The following is a 15,184-nucleotide window of genomic DNA, read 5'->3' as shown; positions in this document are numbered from 1 at the left end:
GGGCACTGTGAGGCAGCAGTGCTAACCACCGTGCCGCCCATTTACAGTTTGACCTCATAATTTCTTCTCTGCTCTCTGCACATCCAATCTCATTCCCCTTATCCTCACTTTAACATCAGCTTCCAACTATGTACCAACAGTGTTGCAACGTTCTATTATGTAGCACCTTCAATGTAGAAACATACAGCAACACACTCCAGAGAGGCAGTTGGAGAAACACAAAGCTGTCATTAGCAGGACCGATGAAAAGCTTGATTAAAGAAGTGAATTTTAATAATAAATATTTTTGTTGAAAAAGCATTTTAGGTGTTTTTTTTACAAAATTACAAAACCCATATGAAATAGTATGACAGCTTCATAATATTATAGCAATAATAGAAAACAAACTACAACTCTACTCCATGGACTACAGAAACAAAAAAACCCTATAAAAACTACAGTTTAATAAACAACCAAGGAGAAAGAAGAAAAAATAAATAAACAGATGAAATAAAATTAAACCAAATTATAACAAGGTAACTTAAATGATATTCAATTAAATTACTGCACTCAGCGCAATCTCAAGACAGCTCCCCACCACTGGGAGCAATAGTAAGCAGACCCTTATTTGTTCGGGATTCTTCCTCCCAGAGGCCCCCAAACTGACAGACACAGTCCTCACGGCTAAACAAAGGCCCTGAATAATATAACCAATTATATCTACATCAATATCATTCAAAAAAGGGCCGCCATGTTCTGTAAAACAATTCTGTTTTCTGGTGCCCCACATTTGTAAGGAAGTCTGGGGGATATGTGCCATGACTATCCTACACCAACTCGAGAGCCCTGAGGGATTCTCTGACACCCAGCTCATTAGAATGTTCTTCCTCACACAAAAAGAAAGACTATTAAACCATTTCATCCCATGAGCATCCAGGGAGGGAAGATTTGGGAAACCCAAAAGGAGGGATACCGGATCCAATCTAACCTCAGTTCCCAAAACCTTTACCAAAGCACTCGCTATGTCATCCCAATACCTGTGGATCGTGTGGCATGACCACAAGCAGTGAGTAAGAGTACCAATGTCCATTTTGCACTTGGGGCACATTGGGGACACTCCTGTCTTGATTTTTGTAAGCCGTTCTGATACCTGCAGTTGAATAGCCTGGGTCCTATTATAAATCGAACTCTTCCTAACATTTTCTCAGATATCCTCCTACTTTAATAATAGTCTTAAATGATGTTCCCCCTCAGTAGTTGTGGGGAGTGGTGTGGATGTGTACTGCCTGAAAGATATGACTTCCTTCTATGTGAATTAATGCATGGACAGCTGCACAAAAGCAAATTGAAAAGGCATCATGCATTCCATGCACAATTAAATTTTAGGAGGAACATTCTTCTTAAAGAAGTATAGTTACTGAGCTTTTTTAATCAGTCATGGGATATGGGGGGTGGGTTGGCTGGGCCAACATTTATTGTCCATCCCCAGCCACCCTTGAGAAGGTGGTGGTGAGTTGCCTTTCTGGACAGCTGTATTCCATTTGGTTTAGATACACCCACGATGCCTTTAGTGCTGATTAGAGGGTATTCCAAAGCTTTGAGCCAGGATAATGAAATCATGGCCAGGCAATGTTCAAGTGAACGAAAATCCAGAACTCCAGTGACACAACAGCCTTCGAGGTTCTTGTGTTCGAGAGGTTTACAGGGACAAGACCTCGAGTGATTGCAAGAACCATGTAAGAATATTAAATTTGACGTCTTGGGAGAAAAAGCACACACTTAGGTGAATGAAACCTGGTTCAGGTTTGTAAGCAGGCCAGCAGAGTTTTCAATGAGCTAAGAGAAGTGGGATATCAAGGAGGGCGGCTCAGTGGTTAGCGCTGCTGCCTCACAGAGCCAGGGACCCAGGTTCGATTCCAGCCTCGGGTGACTGTTTGTTTATGTGGAGTTTGCACATTCTCCCTGTGTCTGCGTGGGCTTCCCACGGGTGCTCTGGTTTCCTCCCACAATACAAAAATGTGCAGGTTAGGTGAATTGGCCATGCTAAATTGCCCATAGTGTTCAGGTGTGTAGGTTGGTTGCATTAGTCTGGGCTAAATGTAGTATAGTAGAGGAATGGGTTACTCTTCAGAGGGTCGGTGTGGACTTGTTGGGCTGAAGGGGCTGTTTCCACATTGTAGGGATTCTATGGATTGGTCCTGGAGGAGGAAGAGGCATAGATGAAGAATTTGGGAGCAGGTATCAAGATTGGTTAATGCTATGGGAGCTGTCTTTCCTTATTGAGAGGATATGGAATTGAAAGTTCAGCTCAGGGTCAGGTAGAATATTGAGTCTCTAAACAGTCATTTACAGTCAGAGATAGTGGCTGGAACTGGTGTCATTGGTCCTCCCATGGCTAGATTATAAGGAGAGATGTAAAGGAAGGGAAAGAGATGGAGATAATTACAGATAAAATGTAGGACCTAGGCAGCCGAAGGCATAGCTGCTAATGATTAGATTAGATTAGATTACTGACAGTTTGGAAACAGGCCCTTCAGCCCAACAAGTCCATACCGACCTTCCGAAGGGGAACACACCCAGACCCATTTCCCCCTGACTAATGCACCTAACACTATGGGCAATTTAGCATGGCCAATTCACCTGACCTGCACACCTTTTGGATTGTGGGAGGAAACCAGAGCATCCAGAGGAAACCCACGCAGACACGGGGAGAATGCGCAAACTCCACACAGACAGTCACACGAGGCTGGAATCGAACCTGGGTCCCTGGCACTGTGAGGCAGCAGTGCTAACCACTGAGCCACTGTGCCGCCCTGGAGGGATCATGATCTTGGATGCTTGAGATGCCAAAGTTAGAGGAGCGTGGACAACTCAGAGGGACGTGGGATCTGATGAAATTACAAAGATAGGGACATCTGTGGCTACAGAGTGATAGGAGGAAAAGGATTTGAATTTAAAATCTTGGAGTGATTTGACTTAGTGCTGATGTAAATCACTGAGCACTGGGGCTCTAAGTGAACAGGACTGGATTTTAGTTAAGGTAAGGGAGACTCTGTTTTGATTGTATCTTGTATTATTTGCATCTTGCATTGTCAGGCAGATTTGGTTCTACCACCATCTAGTGGACGACCATGTTCCTAATACAAAAACAGCCTGACAAAAATCTGAATGAAGGTGGTGTCAGGCTTACACTGCACTTGGATAGACTTGTATGAATACTAGAGGTGGAACTTTCATATTTTTATTGTCATGTTTTGCTGAGTGAGATTCATGGCGCAGGGTCCACTGTGGCTCAGATTGACTTTTCCCACAAAATCCTCCACTGTCTACTCGTTAACTGTGCTGGATATGTGTACCTACCTGCACTCCACCATCAATGTAAACTGAGAGGCGCGGGGAGGTGGTGGGTGGGGGATATCAAGCGACTTCGATCTCACTCCAGGGCCCCTTTCTTTCGTGAAGATTAGGACAATGTCAGCAGGTACCCAGAGGGAGGAGGAAAGACGTACAATTTCCCCCGAAGCTGCTTCTCAGGATATTGCAGAGATGTCCTGACCTTTGATAAAAAGCAGTTCCCTATCGACTCACTGATCACAATCCAGCTCTACAAACATTTTCTTCAGGGCCAATGCCTTTACACGCAGGCACTTAAAAACGATGTTCCCAGAGGAAGGATTTCCTACTTTAATTCCTTTGTGTGGCAATTCTGCTTTTATTTCATCGTCTAATTATAACAAGCCAATAAGCTAACTGCACAGTAACTTTTATTTTAGCATGTCTACTTCAGACCTTGTCCCATTTCTTTACTCTAGTCTGTTTCTTATTTGGAAACCTTGTTCCTGTTCATTCTATCTCTTACAAAGGTAATCCTTTTTCATATTTGAATTTCTCATCATAGCCAACCCCACCACTGTTCCCATGGGAAAAAATGTCAATGAGTTAAATTTGGGTTATTATGTATCACTTGTAATTTTGAATTTAATTTAATAGTACCAGTATTGTTTTTGACACAGCCTTTCCCCCTAATGACCTAATTATGTATGAAATACTTGGCAACACCTCCATGACTAAATGTTGTTGTCTTTGGATTCCCAAAGCCCTGATGGCCTGACACCCTGCATTTTTGAAGCAATTTACATCAGATTTTCTCCCACCAAAGTTTAGCCCATTACATCCAGGTCCTTCCCACGTTCTCTGTCTGCTTTTGTTGACTGCTGATCCTCTGGACCTTTTTCTCTCCACAGCTGGTTAGTGGGTTGTTTAGGCAATGCCGGATCTGAACCATGTCCGATGACGAGGAGTCCGGTCCTCTTTTTGATCCTGCTTAATATCAATGAACTCTTTTACTTATAGTCCAATAGTATTCACACTTCCTTCATTGTAGTTTTTTTCCCAGTGTAATCACTGCTTTGTCACACCATGATCCTTCATGCCCTTTGACAAAACAGCCATCTTATGCTGCTTTAAATTCTTCAAAGGCACTATTTCTTCCAAATCTAACAAATCAGTTCTTGTTCATTACCTTTGATGGATCTACTCTTAGCTCCTCATTGCTCCTTGTATTCCTGGCCTTGCAATCAACTCTGACCTCATTGGAATTCTTACAGTGCCTCCGTCTTTCAGGGGGTTTGATTATGTGTTCACTTCAAATGCTTGCTTCTCCTTTTAAGGTTAAAACTTGCGTCTGTCTAAGAAGGTCTTTAACAATTCTGTCGCAGTGCAGCATGGAAGGAACAAAAAGCCTGTTCTCTATTAGGTGACTCTCCTTTCAATTACACCCTTCACCATAACCTTTCATACGACTTTATATTCCGATTTTAGTAAAATATGTCCTTTTCAAAATAAGAATAAAAGTGCAATTGAACAATTACTAGTCATCTCAATGCCTATGCCTAATTTTCAAGAAATATTTGGTTTTTGTCTTACAGCTAACTTCGATTGTGTGCAGCAGTACATTTTTATGTAGCTTCTCCTCACCTTGTTTTTTTTTCCCCTCTGTAGACTGGTGATCTGAAGGATTGGTTTGTGGGTCGTACCAATGCACAAGGAATAGACCTCAACAGAAATTTTCTCGATCTTGACAGGATTGTCTATGTGTATGAAAGAGAAGGAGGGCCTAACAACCATCTCCTGAAAAATATAAAGCTTTCTGTGGACAGAAACTCCAAGGTAGGGAGATGACTGCTGGGATGTGGGACAAAGTAGCTGCTCCTGACTAACGAGAAGCTTGATACATTGTCCCAAACATTTCTTCATGTGTTGTTATGTATGGAACTGTTTGGGCAGAAGATTGTCTTTGTCTTTATACACCCCAGTTTTATCTCTTTCAAAAGCATTAACACATAATAGGGTTGATAACAGAAAGCACTACAGCCAGAAACATTACATAGAGTTATGACAATAGTGAACCTGAAAGTGCCTGATTGTTCCATCCATTTGTTCCAGTAACCAGGAGAGGTAGATGCAGCCTTGATAAGATAGGGGTTGGCTCATGTATCTCCTATGCATGTTGTAGTATGAAATAACAATAGATAAAACTGGAAACACTCAGCAGGTCTAGCAACATTTGCAGTGAGAAACAAAGTTAATGTTTCAAGCTGATGACCCTTCATCAGAACACCAATATTCCCCATTTAGGTTGAGTGGAGCTCCAATTACCACCAGGTTATTTAATATTAAATCTTAATTTTCTCTTTTCCCAGCTTTTCCATCTCCTTCAACTTCCTTGAAATTAAAAAAAAAAATGAGTTTTTAAACTCCTTACTTGGTGTTTCCAGTGAGCCACTCCACAGAAGTTATTGAGTTTCATTAAACCTCGCTTTATTATTTTGTGGTGTCAGCTCTATCAGGGGAGGTGGAAGGTAAAAACCAGCACCTCAGGAAGTCATTAAAAATCACGTAATTAGCCCTTAGTTGCCAATGTTTCAGCAGTGGAGGCCCGAGAAGAAGCTGATTAGATTAGATTACATTACAGTGTGGAAACAGGCCCTTCGGCCCAACAAGTCCACACCGCCCCGCCGAAGCGCAACCCACCCATACCCCTACATTTACCCCTTACCTAATACTACGGGCAATTTAGCATGGCCAATTCACCTAACCTGCACATCTTTGGACTATGGGAGGAAACCGGAGCACCCGGAGGAAACCCACGCAGACACTGGGAGAATGTGCAAACTCCACACAGTCAGTCGCCTGAGGCGGGAATTGAACCCGGGTCTCTGGTGCTGTGAGGCAGCAGTGCTAACCACTGCGCCACCGTGCCGCCCACATTAGCTGGCATGTAATCTGACATTGGAGCTAAAGATAAAATTTTAAAAATGAATAAGTTATCTATGCTCTGCAAAATTTTTAATAAGCCGCGTCTTGCACTTAACCTTCGTATAATGTGATAGTTTTGCACCATATCACGTAATACGTAAACACACAAAAAAAGTAGGAAATCTGTTTTATGGAAGGGCAGGTTGATTTAAATCTATTTGATGGATTCTTGGTTGAATTTCCATCTTTGTTGGGGAGCCTGCCTCAATGTGCAGGGCAAAAGGGAATGTTGGGAGCAACTGGTAACTGGTTGCGAAGACCTTGCTGCATTATAGCATGGTGTTGGCCTCTCAGACTTAACCCTACCTTTTCCAAATCACTGCGATTACATTCATAAACTAGGAACTTTAAATTTCAAATTCCTGTCTTCACTTTCAAAGATAATTCAACGTTTTCTAGAGTGCAAACGGCAGGAAGTATACAATAAAGCACATTTTTAATTTGAATATTTCAGCACCATCAATTATAACCCTTCGGTCAAAAATCTACCCTATAGTGGGTTGTCTGCCCAATTTCCTATCCAGGTCAGTGAGAGCTGTTTTGGGGAACTTGATGTACTGTAACTTCAATGGAAAATCTTGCGCTAGGTCACCAGAACAAAGGGCACAATCTTAAACTGAGGGTTAAGACATCCTGGAGTTAAATTATCAAGTACCTTTTTCACATCAAAGGTAGTGGAAATTTGAAATTCCCTCCTGTTGGAGACTCTGTATCTGGAATTGATGCATTTTAAAAATTAATTATCAAAGAACTAAAGGTGGATAAATCGAGCATGGGGTGTTTCTAGTTGCAAGTTATTTAATATATTCTGACTAGGAAGAATAAGTACGTTTTGGTGTGGATTTATTCAGGTTTGTAATTAGGTAATAGTCACAAACCATTTACATCAATTTTCCCAGCTTATATTGTATAACATGTTTGAAAGTATCAGTTGTAACATAGAAAGAAATGTGCACACTCCTGTCGGAAGGTGCGACTACAACATCACCTCTCTGCTCTTTACCATTGTCTGATGTGGGAGGACAGTCCACCTTGACAACTAATGAATACATTACATTTAGCTGGCCTAAGGCAATAAAAATGGCAGTCCACTCTGAGTTGCTTGTTAATGATAGACTGCTACTCTGTTGTGAGTTTCCCTCATTCCTGTTATTGCTATTTAAGTTAGGCTTGCTATGGGCATAGGTATTTCATGGTAAGCTCTTTTTATATTGCTCTCATGTTGTGTGCGACTACCAACATGTCCCACACAGCCAGTGGTCTCACTGCAGTAAACTTGTCGGATTTGCTGAGGCTGACAGTTGGAAAAATGTATTTTCTACGCTTCAGAATCCTATAACACAAGCACAGCAGTATAGCAATATACAAGTGAGATTTAGTGTAGTGAACGTATTGGGAAAATCAACTGTAAGCTGGAATTGCTGAGATTCTTAACACGTTTTATTGCAGTGACTGGTTGGTTGAACTAATCATTCTTCCTATTTTGCTAACATTGAATTCATGTAGGCCAATAGAGTAATAGAGTCAGCATGAAAGTGGACCCTTCGGTCCAACTTGTCCATGCTGACCAGATAGCCTAAGTTAATAGAGTCCCATTTACCAGCGCTAGGCCTATATCCCTCTAAGCAAAAGTGAGGACTGCAGGTGTTGGCGATTTAGAGTAAAGAGTGTGGTGCTGGAAAAGCACAGCAGGTCAGGCAGCATCTGAGGAGCAGGGGAATCAACGTTTCGGGCAAAAGCCTTTCACTATTCATATACCCATCAAGATGCCTTTTAAATGTTGCAATTGTACCAGCCTTCACCACTTCCTCTGGTAGCTTATTTCATACACGCACCACCCTCTGCGTGGAAAAAGTTACCCCTCAGGTCCCTTTAACATCTTTCGCCTCTCACTCTAAACCTATGCCCTCTAATTTTGGGCTCCCCTATCCTGGGGAAAAGACCTTGGCTTTGAGCAATATTTGGTGTAGTATGCTGATAGATGTGTACAGGCATGGAAGGTGCCTTTGTTTACGATAATGGATATGACTGGATGAAAAGCTGTGTGTGCTGTGCTTATTCACATTTGAATTTATACTCAACCAGTCCACTAGGTGGGGGATTTGCTCTGTGTTCATCTCAAACCACAGAGCTTTCTTCCACATTGCTGAAGCAGTCGACTGTTCTGGTTGTATTAAGTGGCTGAGAATTAGAGAAATAAATCTCTGCTTAAAAAAGAATGCCATGGCACAGTAATGGATTAATAGTGAAATAAAGACTTTTAGAGCAGCAAACACCAAACTCTTGTGGTAAATAACCCATGTTCAGGAGTCTTCACTTAAACTCAACGTATATGCATATTGAAGTATTTTCTTTACTGACCATAATTGAGGATAATCTTGTATAAACGTGTGATGCATGTTGTACTGAGAGAGTTTTATTCCCACAGCTTGCACCGGAGACCAAAGCCATCATTCACTGGATCATGGATATCCCATTTGTTCTCTCAGCCAATCTTCACGGTGGTGATGTCGTTGCGAATTATCCCTATGATGAGACTCGCACTGGTAAATACAAAATAAAAAAACTGACGATAAACAATGTTTGCCAGACAGTTATGAAACATGAAAGACAACAAAATAAAGCCATGATGGCCTCTCTTGGGGTTACTGTCTTGATGTCAAGTCCAAAGACTGTCGGGGGGCAGCAGAGAGTGGGACCTTGCAAAGTTTCAGAGGAGGGAGCAAATAATTTCCATCCCACCACCTGAAGTTTGTAAAGCAGACATTATCAGGCATGTTCCAACACAATTGTTTTCTGTCATGCACGCTTGTCACTGGGGCAAAAATATCAAGTTGATTTTTCAGAATTTTCTTGTTCTGGTAACTTTGCTTCTTTTGGATTTTCTCAGTGTTACAGTTCTAGAAATAAGTTTTTGAAAAAAGAATATCAGTTTGACGGATGTTGTCAAAGTGGAGGAATAGGGGTTACCAAATTAATTCATTCACCTTATGAAACCTTAGCTAATGGTTTTCATAGAGGTTTTATGGGCTGCATGGTGGCACAGTGGTTAGCACTGCTGCCTTACAGCGCCAGAGACCCGGTTCAATTCCTGACTCAGGCGACTGACTGTGTGGAGTTTGCACATTCTCCTCGTGTCTGCGTGGGTTTCCTCCGGGTGCTCCGGTTTCCTCCCAGAGTCCAAAGATGTGCAGGTCAGGTGAATTGGCCATGCTAAGTTGCCCATTGTGTTAGGTAAAAGGGGTAAATGTAGGGGAATGGGTGGGTTGCGGGTCGGTGTGGACTTGTTGGGCCGAAGGGCCTGTTTCCACACTGTAGGTAATCTAATCTAATAGAGCTTTGGACAATTTATGTCGATGAATGTGGCTACTTCATGAAATTGACAGATATAATATTTTGAGGTGCTTTTTAGACATTGTTCTTTTAAAAATTCAATTTTCAGACAAAGATAGTTGTGTCTAAACTTGAAACTCTCATGTTTGCTTTTTCCCTTTATATATGTATGCAATTTGTTTCTCTTTGTTCCTCTTTCCCTGATGTTACATGCATCCTGATATCAAAGTAGGTTTCGCCGAAAAGTAGTTATTTCTGCTATCAATCAAACTATTGTTCCTGCTATTATGGTTACGTATCTAGAAGAAAAGCCTTGAGAATTTGCTTTGTTTATGTAGAAGTGATTGTAGACAGACATAACATTGTAGTATTATGTATTCGATATTGTAAACATTTAAGATATGTTGATGCAAAGAGAAATCCAAATAGATTATCAGGGACTAACCAGGGATAAAGAAAGCTACCAAGTGAGCATGTTATCTCAGAAAATGCCTGTGTTTCCCTCTTGTGCACGGTGTTCCTTTTTGAGACTAATAGCAGACTGACCTTGATAACATTAGTGATTAGTTTACTTAAAATCCTCCATATGCCGGCACAGTTAGCAATGAAGAGTTTGATTTGCGATCTTATTTGATAAACTGAAAATTAAGGTTTGATTCAGATTGTTACATTGAATTGAAGTGACTCACAAAATATGGCTCTTGGATGCTGAATATCTCCTTATGATGTTAACATGGTATTCAGAAAGTGCACTCACATTATAAGGCAGCTCTGCACAATCTAAAGGTTGGCATCCATTGTTCAGACCTAAATCATCGTTACACCTTTTGCGTATACAATCCAATTTAAATTCATTGTGTATGTCAGAAAACTGTTGGTTGGCTTTCAAATACCTTTAGTACCTCATCCAAGTGACCATTCTTTGTAATTACTCCATTATTACAAACTGTAATAAATCATAACTTTACTTTTAAAATTGTACATATGTACATAATTGTACCAAGAAACATTTGCCCACTCTAATATTAGTTCAAGTTTGATTTGACAGAAGAAGCAAGAAGGATGGTGAAATGTGGAAAAGCAAATGTGTGGAGATCAGCAGTGGAGTTTCTGAAATCCTTTACCTCCTGAATAGCAGAGATCAGGAAAACATTTTCTGTTTAATTGATACATTTATTGCAACAGTTTTTTTAAAAAATCCCCATCTCATACCTTTCCATCCTGTTCACACCATCCCGTTTCTTCTCATATCCTACCTTCCCTCCCACCCTCTCCTCTTCTGCCTACCATATTCCATTCCATCCCTCCAACACTGACCCATTTCAACCTTATTTCAAATCTTCCACGCCATTGCAGCCCCCTCCCATGCCGTCCTATCCATGCCACCTCATCCTCCACTCCAATGTCACCTATCCTGTCCTTTCTTTGTGCTCCCTTCCACCCCACCACCCTTTCTCTCTTGCTGACCCAGTATCTTTCCCCCGCCCACCAACACCACCTCCCATGATGTTTACTCCTTGCCTGCTTCTCCACCTCTTTACCTCCCGTACCAAACTCCTTCCTGTCAAGACACTCTTCATCAGTAGGCAAAAGTGAGGACTGCAGATGCTGGTGATTAGAGTCAAGATTAGAGTGATGCTGGAAAAACACAGCAGGTCAGACAGCATCTGAGGAGCAGGAAAATCAACATTTCGGGCCAAAGCCCTTCATCAGGAATGAAGAGCGCTTCTCAGATTGCTTTAGAGAACATCTCTGGGACACTTGCACCAATCAAGCCAACAGCCCCGTGGCTGAATATTTCAACTCCCCCCTCCCACTCTGCCCAGGACATAGAACATAGAACATAGAACATAGAACAATACAGCACAGAACAGGCCCTTCGGCCCACGATGTTGTGCCGAACTTCTATCCTAGATTAAGCACCCATCCATGTACCTATCCAAATGCCGCTTAAAGGTCGCCAATGAATCTGACTCTACCACTCCCACGGGCAGCGCATTCCATGCCCCCACCACTCTCTGGGTGAAGAACCCACCCCTGACATCTCCCCTATACCTTCCACCCTTCACCTTAAATTTATGTCCCCTTGTAACACTCTGTTGTACCCGGGGAAAAAGTTTCTGACTGTCTACTCTATCTATTCCTCTGATCATCTTATAAACCTCTATCAAGTCACCCCTCATCCTTCGCCGTTCCAACGAGAAAAGGCCGAGAACTCTCAACCTATCCTCGTACGACCTACTCTCCATTCCAGGCAACATCCTGGTAAATCTTCTCTGCACCCTCTCCAAAGCTTCCACATCTTTCCTAAAGTGAGGCGACCAGAACTGCACACAGTACTCCAAATGTGGCCTAACCAAAGTCCTGTACAGCTGCAACATCACCTCACGACTCTTGAATTCAATCCCTCTGCTAATGAACGATAATACTCCATAGGCCTTCTTACAAACTCTATCCACCTGAGTGGCAACCTTCAAAGATCTATGTACATAGACCCCAAGATCCCTCTGTTCCTCCACCTGACCAAGAACCCTACCATTAACCCTGTATTCCGCATTCTTATTTGTTCTTCCAAAATGGACAACTTCACACTTGGCAGGGTTGAACTCCATCTGCCACTCCTCAGCCCAGCTCTGCATCATATCTAAGTCCCTCTGCAGCCGACAACAGCCCTCCTCACTGTCCACAACTCCACCTATCTTTGTATCATCTGCAAATTTACTGACCCACCCTTCGACTCCCTCATCTAAGTCATTAATAAAAATTACAAACAGCAGAGGACCCAGAACTGATCCCTGCGGAACTCCACTTGTAACTGGACTCCATGCTGAATATTTACCATCTACTACCACTCTCTGACTTCGACCGGTTAGCCAGTTTTCTATCCAATTGGCCAAATTTCCCTCTATCCCATGCCTCCTGACTTTCCGCATAAGCCTACCATGGGGAACCTTATCAAATGCCTTACTAAAATCCATGTACACTACATCCACTGCTCTACCCTCATCCACATGCTTGGTCACCTCCTCGAAGAATTCAATAAGACTTGTAAGGCAAGACCTACCCTTCACAAATCCGTGCTGGCTGTCCCTAATCAAGCAGTGCCGTTCCAGATACTCGTAAATCCTATCCCTCAGTACCCTTTCCATTACTTTGCCTACCACAGAAGTAAGACTAACTGGCCTGTAATTCCCGGGGTTATCCCTATTCCCTTTTTTGAACAGGGGCACAACATTCGCTACTCTCCAGTCCCCTGGTACCACCCCCGTTGCCAGTGAAGACGAGAAGATCATTGCCAACGGTACTGCAATTTCCTCTCTTGCTTCCCACATAATCCTAGGATATATCCCGTCAGGCCCGGGGGACTTGTCTATCCTCAAGTTGTTCAAAATGTCCAACACATCTTCCTTCCTAACAGATATCTCTTCTAGCTTATCAGTCCGTTTCACACTCTCCTCTTCAACAATACAGTCCCTCTCGTTCGTAAATACTGAAGAGAAGTACTTGTTCAAGACCTCTCCTATCTCTTCCGACTCAATACACAGTCTCCCACCACTGTCCTTGATCGGACCTACCCTCGTTCTCGTCATGCAGGTACTGGGCCTCCCTCCACCGCCTCTCCCTCACTGCCCGACACCTGGAGGAAGAATGCCTCATCTTTGGCCTCGGAACACTTCAACTGCAGGGCATCAAGGTGGACTTCACCAGTTTCCTCATTTCCCCTCCCCCAATCTTACCCAGTTCCAACCTGCCATCTCAGCACCATCCTCATGACCTGTCCTACCTGCAAATCTTTCTTCCCACCTATCCGCTCCACCCTCCTCTCTGACCTATCACCTTTTTACCCCCACCTCCATCCACCTATTGCACTCTTAGCTACCTTCTCCCGAGCCCCACTCCCCTCCCATTAACCCTCCACCCCGGAGGCTTCCTGCTTCATTCCTGATGAAGGGCAGTTGCCGGAAACGTTGATTTTCCTGCTCGTTGGATGCTGCCTGACCTGCTGTGCTTTTCCAGCCCACTTTAATCTTGAATCTTCATCAGTTGTCAGGGCTGGGGAGTGGCAACAACAGGGTACTGGAGCCCAGTAAGTGAGGGCAAACTCTGTATCCCTGTCAGCTATACAACAAAAATTAGGATAGGATTCCATTTCCTATGCAATGTTATACTTTTGTTTTATTCACTCATGGGATGTGGCTATCACTGGCTGGACCAGCTGGCTCATCCCTAATTGCCCTTGAGAGGCTGGTGTGAGCTGCCTTCTTGAACTACGGTCCTCATGCTGTAGGTTGACCCACAATGCTATTAGGGAGGGCATTCCAGGATTTTGATCCAGCGACCGTGAAGGAACGGTGATATATTTCCATGTCAGGATGGTGAGGGGAACTTGCAGGTTGTAGTGTTCTGTTGCCCTTGTCCTTTCAGATGGAGGTGTTTATGGATTTTGATGCTCTCAGATTCACACCTATGAATTTCCTCTTGGGACACTAGCTCATAACTGAGAACCAGCGGTGAGTACAAGTATGCATGTACTATGCTCTGCCTGCCAACTTAACCCACATACCAGTCAGAGTGTTCACACAATAAGGACTATTATTATATAATATTAATTAGATCTCATATCATGGGCCAAAGTAGGGTCTAATCAGTCACCTGAAGTCCACAACCAAGCAGTCCACATGCAAATCCAATATAATGTTTGTGCAGTGAGCTGAGCCACAGTGAATCAGTTAATTGAGCTTCGTTTACATAGTATGCTTAATTGCTGTTAAAAAAAATTGTTTGTATTATAAGAGCATTCGTGTTCATTCAAGTAGATTGCTTCAAAAATGGATCCTTGTTTCTTGTAGGTTCTACCCATGAATATAGTGAGTGCCCAGATGACAAGATTTTTAAAAGCCTGGCTGAGGCATATGCTTCTTTAAATCCAGTCATGTCTACTCCCAATAGACCACCATGCCGTCAGAATGATGATGATACCAGCTTTATTGATGGAATAACCAATGGAGGAGCATGGTACAATGTTCCAGGGGGTAAGTGAAAATGCATTTATGGAGGGCATGTTTTTGGACAGTGCAGTCAAATTCAGTCCTCTGTAATAGTTTTCCATCTGTACTTTACTTATTTTTGTTATTGCGCTTAGTTACATAACTCTCAGCAGAACTGCTACAATTTCTTGTCCTCATGATGTTCCAGAGGTTTTGACTTTCAAGCCTCGTGAAATTTGTTCGGTGGGTTAATGAGGAAGCCAGTTTCCATATATCTACAAATAGGAAATGTGATTAGTGGCATGTTCACCTGCTTTTTGTTTCTTTTGTAGTCAGTTCAGTTGAGGAATGAATTGAGCCAGGATGCCATTAGTAAACCAATCTCTTCTTTGATCTTCATATCCACCTCCATAAGGCAGGCGGCGCCTCTGTTTACATTTACCTCTGTCATTCCCCAATCCCTCAGCACCAACGTGTGATTTTGCTCTACATTAAGTGCTAAAGTTGTGGGAAGCTGATTTCACAGTGCAATTTTTGCTGAACTCCTGACTAAACCCAACCACCAA

The 15,184-nt window shown here is 42.7% G+C and overlaps 1 protein-coding gene across 1 annotated transcript in view; it reads left to right on the top strand.

The window, feature by feature from the left end:
* cpe (carboxypeptidase E) overlaps positions 1-15,184 on the top strand; it is a 108,303-nt gene that overhangs the window by 66,596 nt on the left and 26,523 nt on the right. The window contains exons 3-5 of the mRNA XM_072576019.1: positions 4,981-5,148; positions 8,726-8,843; positions 14,481-14,663. Of these exons, the coding sequence (XP_072432120.1) occupies positions 4,981-5,148; positions 8,726-8,843; positions 14,481-14,663 (469 nt within the window). The remainder of the gene's footprint in view (positions 1-4,980; positions 5,149-8,725; positions 8,844-14,480; positions 14,664-15,184) is intronic.

The sequence above is a fragment of the Chiloscyllium punctatum genome, chromosome 1 (assembly GCF_047496795.1).
Source record: "Chiloscyllium punctatum isolate Juve2018m chromosome 1, sChiPun1.3, whole genome shotgun sequence".
Lineage (NCBI taxonomy): Eukaryota > Metazoa > Chordata > Chondrichthyes > Orectolobiformes > Hemiscylliidae > Chiloscyllium > Chiloscyllium punctatum.
Note: the sequence above shows the minus strand (reverse complement) of the source record. Positions and strands in the feature narration are given on the sequence as shown.